Here is a 22927-nt window from a genome sequence, read left to right as displayed (position 1 = left end):
AAGACCCCCTCAAAATAATTTCATTGAATTTTGTAACATCATCTTAGTTATCTTGTAGGTACTCTCAATTCCTACAGTTGTATCAGAAAACCTTATTTTTATGAAATTGATGGGGTTTGTCATTTGGTTTCTGAGGCCTTAGGCCACATTAAGGACCTGTTTTCAGTCTTTTCTCTGCAACTTGAAAGAGTTAATAAACTTTTTTAGCTTTGGGTTCTTCCCAAAAATTGAGATTTTCTCTTAATCCATTTCTGCAATATACCGAAGTTTTAAAGAAAGCCAACTCTTCGCAGGTAGTTATATGCACACCAGGCATCTGTGAAAAAGTTACCTGCTAGAGCGTGGAAAAGTGTATTTTGCTGATGTAGCTCCCAGAGCTGCTACTAGGATGTAGTTATATTTACTAAACTTGCTTTTGTTCTGGGGAACGTGGCTCTCACCCTGGTATCAGCATTTCCTAGCGCAGCGCGCCGGCACTCCTGTATGAACGGACAGGGGAAGAGGAGCTTCGACGTGAGGCTGAGAAAACCCACACGGGACATCGCATTGCTCTTAGGTGAGTAGTTTGCTGCCTGCGATGATCCCGGGACAACCACTCTGCCCTGTTGGCGTTGAGTTGTTTGTTTCGCAGGGGCTCAGCTATGCTGGGTGGAAATCACGGCACGTCTCTTAAGGGACTTGGATGCAGCGCTGCCGGCGGGCCGGGACCGGCTCGCAGGGATTACCCAGGGAAGCCGTGTCCTGCCCGGACGGCCGGGGGTGTCCCCGGCACCGGAGCCCCCTCGCCGGGCGCTCGGCCCATCGCCGGAGTCCCGCCCCTGGGAAAGCACCAGGCGAGCGGCGGCGTTCCCAGGGATCTTCCCCCGGCTGAGGTCGGCCCTTCGCGGCCGCAGACTCCAACTTCTCCCGGGGCCGGGCACCGCGCCCGCTCTCCATCCCTGGAGGAGGCGGTGGCAGCCGCGTCCCGCCCGCTCCCAGCGCTCCCGAGCCGCCCCCTTCCCCCGCTCCCGGAGTTTCCTTCCCCCGCCCCCGCGGGCCCCTCTTCCGGCCATTGCCCGCGTTCCCTCCGCCCCGGTCACACACGGCCCCCGGCCGGGGACCGCCCGGCCCCGCTGGGTTTTGTTCCCAACTCCGCCTCGGCCCTTCTCCCGCTGCCCCCCGCCCCCCGGCAGTCCCCTCCCAGCCCCGTCCCAGCCCCTGCGCTAGCCGGCAGTCCCCTCCCTCCCTCGGCCGCGTTCATTTCATACCAACTCTCATTCCTAGCATTCCTCACTTCCTCCTTTCAAACTCCAGGGGAAATAAAATCCCTCCCTTTTCCTCCCAAACTCCTGCCCGGCCGCCCCCCCGCCCCGCTCGCCGCTCCGCCGGCCGCTCCGCGCTCCTCAGGTGAGTGTGCGCTTTGTGCCTGCGCTCCCGCCGGCCCGGCCGCCCCCCCGCTCCCATCCCATCCCATCCACTCCCGGCCGCCCTCCCGGCCCGGCATTGTTCGCATATCCCCGCCGCCTCGGGACCGAGGAAAGGGGAGCCCCGAGGGCCCACCCCGGAGCTGCTCCTCGCCAACTTTTTTTTCTTTCTCTCGGACTTAGCGGCGGCGATGCTGAGCGGGAGGCTGACCCGCCCGCTCCCCCTGTCCCAGCCCCCGCTCCCACCCCTGCGGGCTCGGGGGTGGGGATCGGGCGGGAGCGAGGGGCAGGCGCGCAGTAACAGCGCTCAGTGCTCTTTTGGCAGAAAGTCCTGGAGCTGAAGGAGGATTTGAAGCCGGTCCCCGCTGCCCCTACGGAACCGCAGCCGCTCTTGCCCCGCTCAGGTCAGGACACGCTGTTTCACGGTCGCTTTCGCGCGGGGCGAAGGGGAGCGGGTGCCTGCGGGAGACGGGCTGGAAGGGAGGGTTCGGACCCGGTTATGTGCAACAGAGGAGGCACAGGCGTACAAAGGAAGCGATGGGAACATCCTCAATGGAGGCTCCGGCGGCTTCTCCCGTCGGGAAGGGGCTGCCGGCGCTGGCACTTCGGGAGCTCGGTCTCTTGTCGCATCGGCTGAAAACTACAGCGCTAATGTGAAAAAAAACCCCAAACAAACAAGGTTTCTGTACTGTTCGTAGAGATGTGCCTGGGGAGAGTGGAGAGGAGAAGCAGTACTTTCTGTAATAAATTTTAATGTAAATTTTGGAAGATGTTTTTTAGAAAAACAAAACAAAATTTCCTAAGGAAGCCTATCTGTGAGAAGGCGTGTGGGTTGTTGCAGAGTATTTACCAAAAGATGAGGGAATAATGTTTTTCCCAGTTCAGTTTTTCTGAACTTTAGGGTTCAGTTTTAGTGGCATGCCGTCGGAAAGGATTAAAACCAACAAACAAACAGACATAAAAAACAAACAATAAGCTTTCCCAAGGAATCTCTTATCTTATGTAGATAATTCCGTTTAAACAATCTCTTGCATGGGATGCTAAAGATGGGGCTTTTTTGCAGAAGAATGTAACTCAACGCGCTTAAGGACTTCTGTTAAGTATTTTAAAGTGAATGGTCATATGTAAGTTAAAAAATACCCCAAACAAACAAAAACCCAGAACTAACCACAACTAATTACCAATTTTGTCTTTGTTTAACCTGAAGTTACACTCATGTTGCTTTCTAGCCTTAGAAGTTGAGTTCTGTGGCTCCTTTACAAATAAACAGCAAAAATACCTTTTCAAACGCGGGGGGCGGGGTGGGAGAGAAGGAGATTTAGGTTTGGTTTTTTTTTTTTCCCCCTTTTCCTATTACTGCGAACAGATCGGTTTCCCCAACACCTTATTGCGGTGTCTGTGTGCAAAGTGAGCGGAGCATTCGTTCACCTGTCTGTCCATCTGTCTGTGTAGATTTAAGAGGTTTTATTGTTCTCCTGCAGAAGGAAGTGGGCAGTAGGACGGGGCAGAGAGTAACGGGGAGGAGCGAGAGGAACAGAACGAGGGGGAAAGCAGAGTGGATATACAGCAAGTGGTAGGGCTGGGTTGCTGTGTTATCACCTGTGCAGTTAAAGCATTTTGGTTTTGATAGGTTTCTTTCTCACCACTGAAAAGCGTGGATCGTCCTGTAGTGAATACAGGGGGACATTTTTATTAGAGCTGCTGAATGTTGAGGGACTCCAGTTTTCTCTGGAACTTGGATTGGCAGAGTGAAGGTCAGCCAGTCAGTAGGTGCAGTCACCTTCTGGGTTTTTGCTAAATCCCTCTGTGGATTGCTCCCTCAAACTCAAGCATGAAACAAAGTCTATCAGTCTCTAAACTGGACTATCAGCTCATTGTTTGTATCCTCTTGGAGGTGATCTTGGAAGCAAATAAGTGTGCATGAGCACGGGTGCTAGGAATTTCTCCACTGTCTCCGTTCCTGATACATCTTTTGGATTTTTAAATTAGTTCTACCAATTGCTTTGAAATATTTTAGGTTATTATTGTGCCAAGTGCTTTAATGTTGGTGTTTTACAGAACACTTGTGGAAATATGGTATGAAAATAGTACCGCCAAATTTTAAAGAGGAAAAAAAAGGGCTCTATGGCACCCAATGTTGCTTGTGGCTTACATAAAATCACAGTTGCTGTTGGCTTTCTTACTCAGGTATTTGTTTCATAGAATTCGAATACAGTTAGTAGTGTTTTGAGAGCGTTGCTGAAAAGTACAGTCTCCAAGAGATGCTGCTTTCATCTCTGTTTGGAGTGACATTATGCTCATTCACAGCTTTCCTTCCTTAGTATTATGTGTCCTTTTCTGATTGTATCTTTCAGCTCTTGGTTTTGTCCCACCATAACCCAAGGGGTGGGTCCACAAAGACTTGAGGCTGGCACTGCTGTGGAGTCCCCACAGCCTCAAACCGTCCATTTCCTTACTTGTCACACCTCTGTGCTTTGTTGCTGGCAGGGACACTGGCACTGCTGGTCACTGGCTCGGGTCAGGGGGCCGATCCAGATGAAAAGTAACACTCTCTTTTAGCAAGTTCGTTTCCAGCCACATCTGTTCGCCAGTCAAGTTAATCGTACGGCCACGTGCTGGAGCGTCTGGAGGAGGGGGTGCAATGACTAGAGGGTGAGCAGTCGGGGAAGAACTGGGGGTATTTTCTTAGCAACGTTGCCATTTTTCCGCACCTTAAGTAGTTCCTTGGACCGTGTCTACAGTAGTTCCTGTGATAGTGAAATGAATTTCTGGCCACAGCTGTATCTTAAGAAAGTGAAAATTCGGTGTTACCTTTCTTTAAAGATCTATTATGCTTTCGCTTTAGCTCGGGTTTGTCTTTTGTTCATTTGTTGGGTGCGGTTTGGTTCCCATTCCCTCAAATATTATGTAAAAATTTTCTTGGGCAACTTTTTCATCACCCAATGTACTTTAACATCAGGAAAGTTTTTGTTACTCTGTTGGAACAGTTTTTGCCTTGCTATTTCTCTGAAATGATTGTTTATTTTCTATCTCTGCATTTGCATCTTAAAGTTCCTAAAAGCTATTACTGAGGCTAAAATTTCAATATTTGTCAATGTCTATTATTCTAGTCCTAATGTGGATTTTTTATACTCTTTTCACTTTCTTCAGTTTATCTGTGTTCCTTCTGCAGAATGAGATAGGATATTTCATGAATTGGAGGTGATTCATCTCTCTTTGTTGCCTGAAGTGATATCTGAGCCCAGGCAGATTAAAGTCACATTGGTCATTTTGTAGAAGCTTTTGCTTTGCAGACAACTCTGTCATTTGTACAGCGTTCTCACTCTTGCATGTCTTTAGCTCCCGCTTCTGGCAGGGCTTTTTCCTTGATTTTATCTCTGGGGTATTTTTCATTCTTATTTCTTAATTTTCTTTGCATAACTTTTTCCACAGTCTCATTTCTCTCTCATGCTTCTTTCATTTGTGTTTATGCTGTCTAACTCCCTTTGAGTTGTTTCTATCCCCCAGTGTTTGTAAATGTCATTCTGTATCATGCAAGTTTCATCAACATTACCTTTATTCAGCCTTAGATCTTTGATTCAGATGTCAAAGGCAACTGGACTAGCAAAGATCCCTTCAGCAACCCAGGGGATGCACACTCCCTGTACCTGTTGGTTCTGTTTCTGTATCATTATACATCATATCTATATTATATAACATATATATCATTATGCTTATTTTTGAAGCTGTTAATTTTCTAATAATACGAACAACCAAAGCCAATTTTTAACTATGATTTCCTTAAAAAATAACAAATAGCATTCTAAGTCTAAATATACTACGGTGTGCACTGTATTCTTTCCATTCTCTACCTTCATGCAGTTCTATCCTCCTTTGAAGAGCAGTCAAGTTTATTATTAAGATTTACAGTAACGGATGCTCCTCTCTCCAATTTCTGTCAACCACCATGTTAAATGAGTGCCCAACGTGTCCCTTGGTAGAACCTTGTAAAAGAAGTCAGGAGTTTGCATGCTTGGAGCTCTTTACAAGATCTGAGACTACATGATTAGAAAGAGTTCTTTAGAGTTTGGAGGTGGTATTTTGTGTTCTTGGGTTTTGGGCTTTTTTTTGGTGGGGGAGGGTTTGGTGGGTTTTTGTTTTTATTGTTCCTGCCCCTCGGGTCCTCCTTTTTCTGGAGATGATGCAGTCACTCCCCTTTGTTTTTAACACCGTATGAATTAGACGTTTTCCTGCTAGGGAGGGGCAGGTTTTCCAGTTCCTGGTGCCACTGGCTGAGTCACTGGCTCTGTTTTTCTGTTCTGTTGTAGATTTATAATTACCTTGTTCTTACCTTTGTTAAAATGTGATTGCCAAAGGGTAGGTGTTTTGCTTTGCTGTATTTCTAAGACATGAGCGCCAGTGGCTTTCAGAGCCTGGGTACAATCTTTTGAAGCATCCACTTTTCTATTGCCAAAGAGAAAATAAATCAGTGCAGTCCTCAGAGTGCCTCCTTTCCAACGGTATGGTAACCATTAATGACAGATGTCCAGGTAAAGTCTAATCTCTTTATAACCAGGACTGCTTTAACTGAAGCAGGAAATGTCAAGAGAGCACGGAGCATGTGTGTGCTGAAATGGAAAGGGAGGATTTGCTGATGTGTCTTAAGTTCATTTTACCTGATCATACCTCTCCATAGCAGGTCCTCAAAATAAAGCTCATTGGTACCAGATTAGCCAGGCTTAGACTGGTCTTTTGGTCTGAAAATCTTGTCAGCTTAGGGAAAAAAAAAGGGAGGTGTAAAAGAGAAGTTGGTATGAGAAGATTATCTCCAAGCACACTCACTGCTCTTTGAATTATTTTTATTAAAATAAATTAATAAAATCCTATTCATTTCTCTGCCCTATTTGTTTGTGAAGGGTCTATGTGGTCAGAAGAAAAGAGCTGTGCAGGGGAAACAATGTAAATCTCTGTTTTTATCCAGCTTGAAAGGTAACTGAAAAATAGAGAAGAAGTGTCTTTTTCCATTGCTTTTGGTCACAGGTTTTATTTATAAGAACATGCTTTAAAAACTGTAGTAGAGTCTGTTGTTGGCTGTGTCCCTTTAAGAATTTAGTTTTGCTTGGCTAGCTGCCCTTGTTCTCCTGTAGATTAATCCAGCAGAAGGTATATAACCTGTTGACCTTCCTGGCGAGAAGGGTCTGGAAGGGCAAAGAGATAATTTAGAAGGTTCATGCTTTCCTGTAATATCTGGGGACAAGTTTAACTGTTTTTCAGTTTGGGCATTTTTTTTGTGTTTGTTTGTTTTTTTCGTGTTTGTTTGTTTTTTTCCTCACTGATACCTGTTTGAGGGTTGGGGTTGTAATTACAGAGTCTCATTATTTTCATTTGCTTTCTGTGAAATCGCTCTGTGTTCAGCAGGTTGGAAATAACAGCCTGTTTATGCCACATGTAGAGAAAGGAAAGAGTTCTGAACTCAAGATTACACCAGTCTGAATTGAGGACAGCTTTACTGTCCCATGTACCAAACTAATAGGAGAACTGGAATCTGATTTAAATGGCTGGCATGTGTTTGTCTGCTAGGAAATTTCAGACTCTTACAGGAAACCAAATCTGTTTGACTTTCCCCAGTGTCAGCCTTAAGAAGTGACCAACTTTTGCTGTAAGCTGTGAATGTTCACCTGCTGCATGTTCCAGATGGAGTGTGTGATCCAAAAGTGAGCTGGGCTGGTGTCTGAATACCCTGAGAAAGAGCAGCTTGGTTGGCAGCCATGAGCGGGGTTCATTTCATATGATGAAGATCTTTCATCACATGTGTTCTTTACTTAGTCATTGTGTTATCACAAGTTTCTAACTCCTTTAAGCTCATGTCTGACTGCTACAAAAACCAAAGCACACGTGTAATTGGTTGACTGAAGGAGGAAAAGCGAAGGGAGCACTAAGCATTGCTCCCATTTTATATATCTTTTCTGCCTGATTGTGGCTTGCATTTGTCTTGAGGCTTTAGTAGAGGGCTTAGCCCTGTCCAGGCAGGTCATGCCCACAAAACAGACCACCTACAAGCACCACAGAAGTGGAAGTCACAGGTTGTGTGATCAGTCTTTCTGTCTACTCTCTTGTAAGTCTCTTAGCCCAAGTTCACCTGCTTAATTTCTTGGAGACTAACTGTAGTCCTGGAGCTAAACATTTTCACTGCTTTGGATGAGATTTGCAAACATCTGTCTTCTGTTTGAGTTCATGTGCAATTCTGCCATTAGTGTCATGGGAAGCTAAGTACATCACAGTTTTGAGTTTTTTCTGGAACATCTACCTTTGAGCCCTAGACAAGAGATTGAAAGATGTCATGAACAGGAGGCAGGACTAGGAAATAAGGATTTGATTTAGATATCATAAAATGGGCATTATGAGTCTCTCAGTTTAGTGTTACTTGCCAGTAAATACTCAAAAGATGCTCTATTTCCAGACAGTGTTGAACATGAGTCCGTCTGAAGTTAAAACATATTCAGTTGAAAATCGCTTTTAAAGTTAACCTTTTCTTGTCTTGAAGTTCTTGTCTACATTTTAACCCCACTCTGATTTTGCTGTTGGGTGGTTCACTTACATCTTTGTGCTGTATTTTTTTCTATAGGTAAAATGGGGGCTTTTGAGCCTGATGGTGAGATTTTCAGGACAACTGAGTTTTGGTGGGTGTAGGAGCAAGGGGTTTTTTTAGGTTGCTATTAAAGTTTCCCAATACTCTAATAATTAAGTGAATAATACTCTTTGAGAAAATGCTCAACTTTGTTTATTTCTGTCTCTAGCTTCGTTTGGTAAGACCTAAGTGATTTTAAACTGCCAATATCTACACTCGTCTGTACTTAAAGGGACAGTTATAATTTTAACACATTAACTAACATTACCAGTGATTTTGTGATAGAAAAGGGACATGATTATCTGACTTCCTCCTGGGTCTTTGCTTTCTAACCAGCTCTGTGCTTGATGGGAGAATGACTCCTGGTCACCGCTGCTGCCAGCACAAGGGTGACTAACCATTTTCACCCTGCCACAACCTTCATCTGTTTGGGAAGCTGTGAAACACATGCCACATGTCTTGGAAAGTCAGGGAGAACGGGAGCTCTGGGAACAGTTCCCACATGGGAGACAACAGTGACTCCCCAGGAATTCCACTGTTCCTTTGAGAGCTGGGGCCGGCCCACTGTGTGGCTCAATCCCAGGACAACCTGGCAGTGTCAATCTCTGCTGCCCTTGCTGGCTCGTTTTTCCCTCCCAGCAGAGACATTAATCACGCAGTAGTCATTTTGTCAGTCCAGGGCTGGCGGCTGTCTGATGTGGCCTGTGCCTGGGAGCTGTGCATCAGTTACCCGTCACTCAGGATTGATCCCTAAGCCGGCCACCCCTAGACTAGTGGGATCAGAACCAGCCTTTGGGTTTTTGTTGTCGGTTCCTGGGTTTTTTTTTCTTCCCTCCTCAGGGCAGCAAGGCCCTGTGCTCTGTTTCCTTTATCGCAAATGTAACTGATTGGATGGTGTGCAAGGCCACACACAGCCTTATCTCATCGCATCCTGTTTGACTGCATTATCCAGGGCTGCACTGATACAAGCTCTGCTCTCTCCTTGCTTTGATTTATATCACTCTGCTGGACACTACATCCTCTCTCTGTTTCAGCCAGAGCTAGCTACTGCAATAATTTAAGAGTTGTTTTGCTTTGCTCGGGAAGTCAGGTGCCTTTTGAACAGCAGCTGCTGCAGGCAGTTTCGGTGTAGCAAACAAACCAAGCTTGATTTTGTGTTAGGCAGTGTGACAGTCATTCATCTGGAGCCCAACCTTATGCTGGATATGATCTGAGGCTAGTAGTGCTTGGTCCTTTGTAAACCAATCTTATTCAGAGGTGAGACAGAGGCAAAAATCTCACCGTGCAGCTTTTAGACGTAGTGAGTATATTACTTTGCCCAATACATAGAGGAAAATATCAGTTCTTTCCCCTTTGTCTGGCACTGCTGCCAGCTAAGAGCTTTTACTTCACCTACAGCAAGTATCACTTACCTTAACTGGTTTTATTCATTGGATTATGCAGTATTACTCTGGTGTCCTGGGTGGATAGGGCTATTCACAGGGGATAGCCAGCAAGGCTCAGGATTGCAGGATGCTCTGGGCAAAAAGAGAGATTATAGCCAGGCTCACCATTTGGCTAAGCTGTTATGGAGTGCTTGAGTGAAGTCCCCTCAAAAGGCTCAGTGAACTGCACCTACCCATCTGCATTGTCCCTGGATCTTCTGCTGAAACTGAGTGGCTCTGGCTCCAGGCTGGTTTAATGATGGGAGTGCAGCTTAACCTTAGAAACTTGTTGCTGTCTGGTGCTGCAAAAATGCTGTTACTTTCAGCATATAGTTCAGTGCTCATTGGTCTTACTACAGTTGCATCTTTATTTTTTTCTGTAAACACGTCCATGATTTTTGTCCTCTTATGCCTGCAAGCTTTAACAGACCTTGAGTTATCATTGAATAGCTGTTTTCCCATCTTTTCCCTCTCTAGTAAGTTTTTCCTGCAGTTTTTGAGTTGAACTATCTTGGAGCTGCTCATCTACTGATTGCACTCATTCTTCTCTTTCAGAGGAACTAAGATACTATTGTAGTATCCCATAGAATTTCCCAGCCTTCTTCCTCTGGTAAGTTGGAATGCTCTCTTCCATCTTGTACCTTGTGCAGTAGGTTTCTTGGTATCCCAAATCGTTGTTTCCCTAAACCCAAATCTCCTTGTATGACTGCATTGTGTAAGTTCATTTGTTAGCTGTTCTGGATAGAAGTAATTGACTGGTTGTTCCTTTTTCCAGGTTTTCTTACTGTTGTAAACTACTCTATCGTTTGAGCACCTGTTCTGGCTGAACTAATTTTTTAAAATTCACAGTTTGACTGCTGATCAGATATGAAAATGTTGTAGTTCAGATCCTCTGTAGTAGCAGTATTTGGCTCACGTTACCAAGGTAGTGAATACCGGAATTGTTTGGTTTTGTTTGCATTACAATGACACCAAGGAATACCTGTAAGGGGAAGCAGCCCCTGCCCCCACAGCTTGCGGTTCCACTGAATGACACCGAGGATGATGGGATGTATGGGATGTTCTCAGTAAAGCACAGTGACTTTCTCAGAGCGCAGCCAGCTCAGGAGCAGGAGTGGAACTGCACTGTCAGACTCCACATGGCTGTGCTGGCAAGCGTTCCTGCCTTGGAGGGGTGAGTGAACAGGGACCTGGCTGGTTAGTGTGTTGTGATCAATTCCAACAGGGAAAGGGAATGGCCATTGAGTAGGGGGAGTTTTTTTGGACAGAGCAGCTCTAAGAAAACTGAACAACTGGAGACAGCTGGATGCAATTTTTCAGATCCTCAGGAAAGTATGATTTTGTGTTGAGCAGCTGCCACAAACATTTAAGAGGGAGCTGTTACCAACAGTAATGACTGAGGGATTAATATTAGAAAGCAGATGTGTCAGACTATGGAGTCTGTTAAAGATGTGCTCCCTGTCAATGAGACCTTGCTGAAGGGCTCTTGGCAGCTGTTTAGCCCTGCAGGATCTCTGAATCTCAATGAGATACCATGTGTGAAAGGAAAGAGAGTGTTGAAGTTACCAAAATTGGAATACTTAAACCAAAGCTGCTGGAGCTGAAAGATTTTTGTGCTTTCTCCACGGTTTTGCTTTCCTCAGACCCAAACCCCTGCCTTTGTGAGTGACTCGTTAAGAGATGGGCCATGGCAGAGAGAAGAACAGGGAACAAGAGTCAACAAGAAACAATAATTTGACAGAGGGAGACATTAAGAAGGAAATAGAGATACTGTGGTGAGGAGGTGGATGTGCTGTGAGGAGATTTGTGTCTTTGATCCTGGAAGAGAACCCATGACTTGACCCTACAGAAAAAGATTATTCATCATCTCTCAGTAAAATAAGTGTGGCATCAGAATAAGGAAAACTCTAGGATACAGTTGCAGATATACAAGAGCCAAGGAATGGAGCATAAGTTTTAACTGAGGGAATCTGAAGAGAACAAACACCAAGTCCTATGATCTCTGGCAAAACTTGCTATTATGAGAATGGGACAACATCCTCTGACTCCTGTGACCTTCAGAACTGTGCCTGTTGAGGGAATTCACATGGGGAAGGAATTGTCTGAGCGTGTCAGGGATGTCTGTTCAGTGCTTTCAAAATTAAATTCCCTCCATGTCAGAAGAAAGCTTTGTGATTACAAACTCTACCACAGGCAAAATTTAAGAAAAAAATGCTAGCACTAAAATATTTAGCAATATTAGAACATCAGTAATAGAAATCACCATTAGAGTAACCAAGCTGTATGCATACAGCAACTATTGACTGGATGCTAACTGAAACATTTTGTTTTGTTAAAGTAGTTACTAATGAATATTATTCAAACCTTTGTTATGAATAAGACACTCAACACTCTCATGTTTCTGAAAAATTCTCTGTTTTTCACCAGATTGCTCATTCCATGGGAAGTGATTCCATTGCCAGTTTTTCAATTTGCCGTACTAATAAAGCCATTCACCACAGGGTTTAGCCCCCAGATTCTTTAGTTTGCTTTGCTTATTTTAATGAGTGGCATCAACAATGCAGGAAACAGAAGGCTTGAAGTGTTCAAAGCAGAGCCACAGACCCCAGATAGCACCCAACCAGGACTCCCTGAATTACTGTTTATTGCCTCTGAGCATAGAGTATTGCTTGGAATTGCACATGGATCTTGCTAGTTAAGCAACATTATTTAAGAAAACTTGACAGGCCCTTTCAGCCCGTGGTATCTTACTGATCTAGAGGCATAGAGTTATAAGGATTTTCATGGCCATTTCAGTCTATGGAATTTCTTCAGAAGTTATCAAATAAAAGTCCAATTTGTGTTAGTGTCTGGGTGGTTACAGAGTCTTCAGCTGGAGATGGCCAAACGTCCTTGATTTCACAGTCTGTACTGTTCCACTTTTCTCATCATCCATCATGAATTGGTTTCGTCCCAAGAAGGGAAAGCAGAATCAGGCCTCAAGGTGTAGAAAAGTTGGGATTGCCCACAATAGCACATTTCAGTTCCTACTGACCTAACTGTAGCTTGAAACAGGACTAGCATTGCTGGTCGAGGCACAAAAAGTAAGAAGCATAAAAAAATATCTAGTCACTTCTAGATTTATGTAATTTCTTTTGTCACTGCTATTATGTTCCATATCTCTTGATTTACACCAGTATGAGAGAAAGCCCACATATTCAGTCTCTTGCTCAGTGGATTTCCCTGAATGTAAAAATGACATCTGCTCAAGTTGGTGCAACTTTTCTTTCATGTTTGGAGAAGAGAGCCTGGAGAGCTGACACTAAACTGAATAGAGTGTGTTTTCTCCTCCAGTTATTCTGGAGGAATGGAAAGGACTCAGAGATTCCTTTGTCACCAAAAGCACTTAGTGCTAGGGCAGATGCAGAGCCCTGTAAAACATGAAATGATCAGGCAACGACTCCTAGGGTGTGAATGTGGGAGGAGGAGAGTTGTGCTTCAGATATATTTACTTAGTTTCAGCCTAGGAGTGTGCCATGATGAAATCATCTGCTAGGTATTCATCTGTGTCAGCATGGACATTAAGGAGATGAAAATAACTGGATTCAAAGTTGGTGCTTTTTATGGTCATGATAGTCCTTCATTCCCTAGATGACTTTGTCTGCTTGTATGCATCGCTAGGGGATTTGGCTTGACAGCAGAGGAGCAGCTTCCAGTGACCATGGCTGTGGGAGTCACACAGATGAGCAGGCAGAGCATGTTTTCACTTCGTGTGGAGCCTGCTGGCTGTTATGAGACTTGCAGCTCCCAATGCAGGTGGTAGGATGAATACACTTGCTGTCATACCTTAGGATTCTTTCTGAACCCTTCCATTTCTCGGTTTGTCAGCCTGAGTTAAAACTAGTCTGTGCCTTGTGTTTGTGAAGATTTTAATGTACATTAACTATGGGAGGGGTCTCGAGAGCCTCCAGGGACTGGGGATGGTTGGGGAAATTTCAAAAGAAGAACATTTGGAACACATAACTTCTGTTTTTCTGTCAGAGTCTCCCCGTGGAAAGCTTACTCCTCAACACTAATTCTCCAGCAGGACAACCTCTTGGATACCCATGTAATGTTTTATTAGGCTCTGTCAGTGAAAGGTGATGTGTTAGTGGTAGATTCTTGGTACGGGAAGCAATTATTACCCTTAATTTCAGTGTCTCTTAAAGTCACATTGTCTGCTTTGGTGCCACTGACAGTGTGCTTGGAATGCCTATGCCATTGGTAAAGGCCATGTGTGAGCTACCCTTTCTGCCCTGCCCCCCTGACCTCCCATTTCATTTTTTCTTCTCATGTTCATTAGAGTTCTGAAAATATATACTATGGGTCAAGAAGACTGAAATAATCTGATATAGGGGCTGAAATGGATGGATGGAGAGTGGTTCACATGTTCTAACCGGAAATAAGTTGTATACTGGGTTTTCTAAATGTCTTTGTGAAGCACTTGTTAAAATGCTGCACAGTACAATGTGTCTAGAAATTACTAAAAGGCCTGGTGTTGTCTTACTTGTTTCCTTAACTTTTGGTGGGCTATGGAGACATAAAATATGTATCTGCTGCTGCCTAAAGTCATTAAGGAGCAGAAAAAACTGAAAGCCAGTGTTGTCAAATCTTTTTACAACTTCAGCTCTTGAAATGTTAAAATTCCTAAAGACTTTCAGTTTTTCTTAATAAAATCTTGTCATTATGGTCTCGGAGAAGATTTTTGTAAACACAAAATCCAAGGACTTAAAAAAAAGTGTCAGAAAAGTTTCTGGAGCCAGGAGTCCTGAATTCTTAAACTTCTGAAGTGTAACGAATGGACTCACTTTTCCTTTTATCAACTAGGGCATAGCATAACTGCACAGTTTTATTTTCTATCTAGTTTTTTACATAGACCATGCTCCAGTTTCTCCCGAGTCCCCCTTTGTATTTTTAATGTGATATTTCTGAGCTGGAGACTTGGCATGTCAGAGCCCTCTCCTTACTATTTTTCAGCACAGGTTTGATTCTGTTGCTCTTGGAAAAAAATCCTTGTTCTGATTTTCTTGCTACACAGCTCAAAGTGGTGATACACAGGGAAGTTTTGAACTCTGGAGGGATTCTCAAATGCTGGCTTGTGAACATTCTTTGTAGCCCAGATAACCTAAACTATTAAAATGGTAAACAAACAACTTTGGGATTAAGGAAGGGGAATGATCTGTGTCTTTAGAAGGCATTTGTCTCCCTGATGGTTGACTGGAAGTGTCTGTGTGGTCTGCAGTCTTTCTCAGTGAGTGTTTCATCAGCTCCACTCAGTGGCTTCAGCCTCTACTCTAGGCATTTATAAGTAGGCTGTAATTTATTGTAGTTTCCAAGATCTCGCAGCTACCTGCTTAGGTCCAGTGAGAAACCAATTTCTGCTCCTGTCCAGTGGCAAATCTAATAGCCTGGGATCGGTAAAGGATAAGGGGGCAGAGAGGCAGAGGGAACTGAAGGAATTTGCCATAGGTCGATTTTAAGATGAGCAGTAGGAACAGGCTAAGCACCCAGGTTCTTGACCTGCAACCTAGTGCTTTTAGTTATGCCTTTACTCATGGTGCTTTCTGCTCCTGCCAGGATATGATGCTGAGATTTGGGAGACATTGCATTAAACTGTCTGGCTCCAGGAATGGCTTTTGAAAGCGCAGATGATCCTTGAGAAGAAATGTCAATGTTAGAAATGACACCGACTACTAACTCTGATCCAGTGAAACAGTATCTAAGAAAATTTCAACCCCAGTGCTCAGTGATGATTAGATAATTCATCACTGCTGTATTTTGTATAGTCTTTCACACAGACTGAGTCCCTGTATGTGTACTTCAGAAAGTTAAATAACAGTTACACGGATAATAACAGCAGAGGGAGAAAGAAATAAGGAGATAAAGACATAGACAAGAAGACACATCTGAGGAGAACTGGGAAGTGACAGAGAGTTAATAAGCCAAAGAGAGATTGGAGCAGGCTGTTTTGTCAGAAAAGATTTTCATCTCAACATAAATAGAAATCAAGCACATGGTTGAGTTACCGTTTAAGGTAAACTTGAAGTAAAACCCCTCCTCACTGAGGTTTTTTAACTTTTTTTTGTTTTCCTTTAGTATCTCCACATTTTCCTAGAGAGGAAAATTTCCAACTGACGTGTGATGTGCTTGCCATTACAGGTTCTGAGTCTGCTTCTCCACGTGGCACCTTGGAGTTTCTAGCTGGCACCATTACCTCCAACGAGTGGAGTTCTCCCACCTCCCCTGAGGGGAGCAACGACTCGGGGGGCAGCGAGGCCTTGGACAAACCCATTGACAATGACGCTGAGGGGGTGTGGAGTCCGGACATCGAGCAGAGCTTCCAGGAAGCGCTAGCCATCTACCCACCATGTGGTCGGCGGAAGATTATCTTGTCAGACGAAGGCAAGATGTATGGTAAGGAGAAAGAAAGGGCACATCACGACACTCCGGGCAGCCTACCCCATGCAAGCCACTTGTCTTTGTACCAAGAGACGCTCTGAATGAATTCTCTCCTCTTGGGCATTCCCAAGCTGATGCAGTTGGTTGCTTCAAGTTGTATTTTGGAAAATTGGTGAAGATTTTAACATTTACGTATCAGAAAGGGTTACAGATGTCTTTTTCAAGGGACTATCTATAAGGTAGATCCCAGAGTTGGGCACACTACTGAACTAATCTTTAGATACATGTAATCTAGTGGCTTCATGGTATGCTAAATCTATTTTATATAGTATCTCTCTCTGCTGTCCCCACCTTTCTTTTTGGAGGTAGGAATAGGAAAAGGTCTGCATCTCTGGTGCTACAAGGCAGAAGTTCAGCTCCTGAACCCCTGCATAGCTCTGCCGATGTGTAAACACCTACATTTTGTCAAGTAGCTACACTTTTCAGACCTTAAGAAGGGTAGAAAGCAGATCTTTCTGTCTACTCCCCTTTGTTGTAGTTTGCCTTCTCATAGTCCTGACACAAATATCTTTCACGTGGCTGCTTCTCATCTAGCTAGCTAGATACCCAGCACTGAATGCAGAGGAGCACTGGCTTGAAGCTGTAGCAGAATTCGACTTTGTAGGTTGTACACATGCTTTTGAATTTGATTGTTTACCTTTTCCACAGCTGAAATTTCTCTCTTGATTTTGTCCACAAGAAGTTGTTCTGGCCTGGATTCTCTAGCTTAGCACTGGTAGAAGCCACCTGGTACTTCTGTGACTAAAAAGCAAAGCGAAGGCAGAGTGCCTAACATTGGTTACAAGTCCCGAGGCGGACTGTTTCTCAAAGCACAGTAGGAAGGATCTTATGGAAGGCAGCCCTCTAAACTACCCAGCCCTCTGAACTACCCAGCCAGTGCTTGTCGGGTTTCCCCCCACCCCCACCTTGCAATCTGCTCTCTCTGCAGGCCCCATCAAGGGATGCTCCATGCATGCCCCGAAGCTTCATATGGAGCACTTCCCAAGTCATTGTGCAGGTTTCTGTCCACCCATCAGGCTATTGTTCCCTGAGCAAGGAAACAGATTGCTCTGACTGTGGGGGCATGGGTGGGGCCTTGTTTACATGGCCTTATCTACAGTGGATGGTTTTACTGGGTACACACATCATTGTATCTGCAAAGAGCAGTATATGTTGGGTAACGCTGATCACCCTGAGGCTAAGCAAGTGTTAGCATTCTCAGCCAGACATCAATTCCGGCTCTCTGCTGGCACAAACACTTTTTGTGGTTGTGCTGTGGAATCAACCGGGGGAGTGATCCAACTTAAAAGCAGCCAGAAAGGGGAAAAAAATGAACCTCAATTTGGATGCTGCTCTCCTGCTTGGGTTTACAAGGATGATGAGAGTGGGAATGAGCAGCCGTTGTTGAGGTGAGGGTAAGACTGCTTCTTTCGGGATCAATACTTGCTTAAAATGTTACTCAAACTAAAATATAACTTGAGAGTCCACCCCATGGTTTTAAAGCATAAATTAGTAACATAGTCCTTGTTGCTCTATGTTTGCATTACTTTTCATGACAGGTGACTTTTAAAATTACTGGTGAAAAATTACAATTGTGTTTTAAGACTGTAATAATTTACCAAACATTCTGCGTGGTCCCTGGAATATTTCGGCTTTGCAGTGAATGTGTCAGAGCAGAGAGTGAAATGAACCACAAAAGAAATAAATGAGAGCAGAAGCAAGGTGCAGTGGACTACAGAAACCAATGAAACTTAGCTGGGGCCTGACCTAGCGTGGACTGGTGCTTAGTGGAACACATCTAGTTGACTGGACTGGTGGTGAGCTGCAGGAGGTAAATAACTCACTTGCAGGGTGAAAAATTAAGAGTAGGCACCAGGAGAAGAACAGTTTCTCTGCAAGCCCTCCCCCACTACTCCAAATGGGACAGTGTCCCTGCTTGCCTTCAGTGCACCTGTTCCAAGTATGGATGGTTGGTGCAGTGTGCTTCTGACAGAACCCGAGGCAATGATTTATGCCCTCCTTTTCTTACTAGTCTACCGGATCCTGTTCAAGGAAGCAGGGCCCAGCCTGGGATCTATAGAAAGATATGACCAGGCACGGAGAATAAATATAGTCCCTGATTTCATCTTCACTGCTTACAAGCCAGCTGGTGGAACAGAACAAGCTCAATGTGGAGCTGGCCCTGCCTCTGAAGGGATGGTTGTTTAGCTGCCCTGTGACTGACTTGCACAGAGCTTGCTGAACCAAGGGGTGAGGTGTTACAGAGAACTGTATATGCCCATTTTCCTTGGCAAAACTGGGACCATTTCACTTTTTCCCACTAAGGAGTGGCTCACGTGGTACTAGTATTTTGGCAAGATGTTCCAGGTCCCAGTATCTCTTCTATGTGCAATTCATCTGTTGTGAGGCAACCTATTTTCCATTTAAAGTTAGTAGCTTTTTACCAGAAAACATTTTGAACTATCTAAAATGCCCTGAGCCGATATGAACTTTCATTGTTTTGCTTAAATACCTTTAAAAATGCACAGAAAGGTGTGTTTCAGCCTATGCACAGGCTCCATGCTACTGTTTCCATGACTCTTCAAAGCTGGCTGCTTAACAGCTCTTCAGGCAACACTCTGCTGATTGCTGAGTGGACCTGGTTCCTTCTTCACCTGAAAGTCAGCCAGCTCCTCTCTGTACACTGATGATCTGTCTCGATGCCTTTGCTGCCTTTTCTTTCATTATCTTTTTCCATCCTAGGCATGTTCCATTTCTGCATGGAGGCAACATGCTGACTGAATAAGCTCATACCACAGCACAGCTCCAGGTGCAAGCCCTCACTGTCCTCTCCAGCAGTCTTTGCTTACCACCTGCTTAAGGCACAGGCAGCTGTCTTGTCTGATATGGAATGCTGTCCTTTCTCCTAATCACTGTGTTGACATTAGAAGCATTGAGTCTGGGGCCTTGCTGGTCTCATGCCTTCTGGTACCACTAAGGTCTTGCAGAATAACTTTTTTTGGTACGTGTTGCCTGCTAGAGTAAAATAGGGATATTACAAGTCTGTTGTTCACATTTTCCAAGTATGTTTTTTCCGTGGGAGAAATAATAACTGTAGTATTCGTATGAAATCCCAAACACCAAATTCTGTCATAGATTCTCCTGGCATCTTCAGGACTGATCTAGAGAAAGCAGAGGGAAAAAGCTTAGTACCTTTGTGAGATTTGCATGGAGGTGCTAAATAGACCAGGTTTCCCAACACTACTAAGGACAGGGAAATTAAAAATAGTAACTTGCACAGTGATACTTATATTGACAAAACACTATTAGGGCCTTGATTTACAAGGGAGATAGCAAAAGCTTAGAAGAAAGGAGCTACTGCCTCAACTATCCAGTGTTGCCTTCTGCTGCACCAGCACCTGTCTTGGAGCACCTTTTTGCAAGAGGGCTAGAATGGGTGGCTGTTTGTTAGATTGCTGTTCGGAAGGAGTAAGTAGTTTAGCAGCTGCTTTACGAACAGCTCAGCCATTTCTGTGCTGAGCAGGGAGGGGCAGACAGCTGGGAGCAGTCATCCATCTCCCAGGCTGGTGCCATCTGTTTGTGAATTGCTGATAGGAAATACTTAGAGATGTCCAAAGCTCAGAGGCTGAGTGATAGAAGGATAGTCGACCATGTTAGTAGTTTAAACCTGGAGCAGGCAGTGGACCATGAAGACTTGAGCTTGCAACATGAATTAAGATGGGATAACAGGTCAGTTTGATGCCAAAAGCTGCCATGTCACAGGTGGTCCCTCTCACCTCTCTTCTGAAATTACTAGCTAAGTTTCTGGGATAATGCCTTTATCTCAAAGGGATAGGCTAGAAATTCATGTTTTCCCCGACATCAAAGAGTCACTAAAAGTAGAACTGAAAAGCAAACACATAACCCTGAAGAAGCATAAAACGTACACTGCCTGTTTCAGTTCCTAAACACTTCTCTTTGATGCGAGGGAGGAGCATGGTGGCTATTCAAAATAGGAAAATCTTCAAGGTGACAGCCTTTAAATGCTTTCTTCTATGTTGTATTTTGGCATCTCACCTGATGATGTTTCAGTCAAAACAATTGAAACATGCTGAGAATGTGCTCAGTTGACACTGAACTGTATGGTCCAGGTAATTGCAATATTGGTATTTCAGCTGTGATATCCCTCAGAGTGGTAATTCTGAACTTCCTGTCCCTTTCATTATTGTGACCTAGTGAACTGTAGAACAGCCCTTTATCCTACAGTTTGGGTAAAAAAAGACAAAAATTCCTGTTTTAAACACTGCAAGATAGACAAAACTTGGATTCATGGATAATTGGTCAGGATGCAGACTTTGCCCTCCCCTCTGGTGGTAGGTGATGTTTTCAGGGTTGCTCAATAACAAAGTTTTGTTTCACTGCGTCATCTTTCAGTTTTGCTTTTATGTGGTTCTAGTTCCTTGTTGTTGACTAGATGAAGCCAGATTTCTGGAGATATTTGCAGCAGGTTAAACTTGTGCTGGAGTTTGCCATGTTTTTCATTCTATCTCCTAGTAAGCAGAGTTTAGGGTTCTTTCTGTTAACCTGTATGTCAGTTTAACTGATGTTTTCTCCATGCAAACATAAAAAGAAATATTTTTTTCTACGAATTGCAAGCATTTCCTGAATATTGAGACGTTTACCACTTGTAATGCCAAACAACCAGGAATCTGCTTGCTGTTACAGTTATTAGAGTTAATAGTTCTGGCTGTGGCATCTTTCCTTAACATACTTCTGAACATAGATAGAGTAGCAATTTTATTATGTACTACATGTTATCAAAATTATTGTGACTATTTTGAGAGGCTTCATTCTGTTGTTTCAATAAAGGGCACACATTTTTTTCCTGTCCCTTTTGATTTTTAGCAGGTTTGTAGTCCCATATTTATCTGTCAGGCTTAAAACCAAGTGTGCTGTTTAGTACTACGTTTTTCTCATGGTATATGTCTGCAGCCACAGAGTTTTCATCACATTGAAGTAACTTCATTAGCAACATTACATTACCCTTTTGGTTCTTCCTCTGAGGTTTTAATTTTTAAATTTCAAATGCTTAATAATTCTCCAAGATAGAGTTGATTGGTAGTGGTATATTGTCAGAAAGGCACTTGATCTGAATTTTTTGCTTTATAGATAACACATCCAGATGAATTGATTTCTAATTTAGTAAACCAGCTTTATGTTTTTTAGATGTATCCACTCATCTGCCTTGTAACTGAGAGACTGTTTCTATTTCATTTTTCAGCCTTTTCCTTTGTTGCAAGTCATTGTTTTGCTTCTCCTGTTCTTATGGATAACTATGCATTTCCAGTGGTTTTCTGAAAAGCTTACTTAAAAAGCCTTAGTGTTCTTTTACATTTTAAACTCCACTGCATTCTTTCACAATTTAGTTCAAATATTACCATTTGCTAATCTGCTCTTATGCCAAATATTTATTAATATTTCAAAATAGTAATTGGATGAAAAATCTGGGAACAAAATCAGATATGGAAAATGAAAATTAGTAGTGTCCAGTGACTTGGGTTTCTTCTTTCTTTAAAATAGTTGCAGGTAAAGCTCTCATCTGGACAGGTTTTTGCAAACACATTACCAGAAAGATCTCAAAAACATGGAGTGAGTTCTGAAAAAAGCAGCAAGCATACCAGACTTAACATTGAGCTCTGGGAGTTGAAGGGACTGATTTAGGAGGAAAGATTAAAGTAGCTAAATATACATAGCTTGGCTAAGCGATGACTGAAAGGTGGAGGGTGGGGGGACACATAATAACAGTCTAAAAATATTTGAAGGGTGTTAACATTTAGGAGGGAGAGGGATTTTATGTGGAACATGTGAGCATGACTAGGATTAATGGGGGAGAAAGAAAGAATATAGGATGGATATCAGCAAAGACTTTGCAACAGCATGGTGCTCAGTGCTGAGAGATCTCTAAGGAGATAGAATGGAAATGCAGTTGTTGGGGACTTTAAAAATTTGATCAGACAAAACTGTTAGGATTGTATTTGTACAGCCAAGTGTACAAATGTGCACATGTGTATCTGTGTTTTATGTGAATGAGAGATGGATTCCAGATTGGAAGTGTTATGGTTTTACACAAGAAACAAGACAACAGTGGGCATTAGGTAGCTTTACACTGTAAATATCTGCAGTTTTTTTCTAAATTGTTAGTACTGTGATTCATACTATCTGTGTTTCTGTGACATGAATATGTTTGTGAGACTGAATGTGTTTATTGACACAGAAGCCTTTTCTTAGGTCTGAAATAGAAACAGCAGACTTCTGGATAAACACTAGGAGTGCTTTCTCAGAATTTGCCTTCTGTTGGTTAGCCAAGCACTGGACAGAGAAGGGTGATAGTATTTCTCAAGAAAGGGTGTGCTTATACATAGAGGGAGCTGGTAAGTGTCAATATGCAGTTTGTGTGGAGACTTGGCATAGGAAAAAAGGAGCTTTCTTATTTACACAGTGCATATAAGCAAAACCTATTACATGAGCTCTCTTTTAAAGCCTCTTTCAAAGGCATTCCTTAAGCAAAACCAGTATAAGACAACACAAGCGTTCCGGGTTCTAGTGCCTTATAGGGTGCCCCAAAGTGGTGGAAAGCTGCTTATTCAGAAAAAGACAATAATATTACAGCTAGAAGAAGCAGCAGTATTCTCATTCACATAGGATCCAGATAATGAGCACAGGAGAACTAGGACTGTCTATTGGTTTAAACAGTTGCTCATTAACTAGTCCATAACAAACCCTGTATTGTCTGTGTGTGGTGAAGAACTGGGCAGCAAAACTGGGAAGGCTGTGTGCAGTTTGTGCCCAGACAGATGGTCTTGTAAATCTGTTGGTCACTGGCAGAGCTGACTTAAACCTCTGGGGCCTGGGTACACCTGCTGCCAAAGGGTGCATAGCCAGCAGCTGTTCCTCATTGCTGTCACCTTGAACTTGTGACCCATCCGGGTCCTCCTTCGCATTCTCAGCCTCACTCCACGCACGCATACAGGCAGAGCCTCGCTCTGTGTCTGCCTCCT

The 22927-nt window shown here is 43.6% G+C and overlaps 1 protein-coding gene across 2 annotated transcripts in view; it reads left to right on the top strand.

The window, feature by feature from the left end:
• Nucleotides 1-434: 434 nt before the first annotated feature.
• TEAD4 (TEA domain transcription factor 4) overlaps nt 435-22927 on the top strand; it is a 53450-nt gene continuing 30957 nt past the window's right edge. The window contains exons 1-4 of one of the 2 annotated variants that reach the window (XM_050333548.1): nt 435-556; nt 1729-1807; nt 9990-10044; nt 15612-15866. In XM_050333548.1, the coding sequence (XP_050189505.1) occupies nt 15860-15866 (7 nt within the window). In that variant the 5' untranslated portion in view covers nt 435-556; nt 1729-1807; nt 9990-10044; nt 15612-15859. Of the gene's footprint in view, nt 557-1181; nt 1387-1728; nt 1808-9989; nt 10045-15611; nt 15867-22927 lie in introns of those variants that run through there. The other variant, XM_050333547.1, reaches the window with a different exon arrangement.

This window comes from Myiozetetes cayanensis, unplaced genomic scaffold (assembly GCF_022539395.1).
Source record: "Myiozetetes cayanensis isolate MyiCay16 unplaced genomic scaffold, myiCay2020 scf5-8, whole genome shotgun sequence".
Taxonomy (NCBI): Eukaryota; Metazoa; Chordata; class Aves; order Passeriformes; family Tyrannidae; genus Myiozetetes; species Myiozetetes cayanensis.
This window is presented reverse-complemented; position numbering and strand designations above follow the sequence as displayed.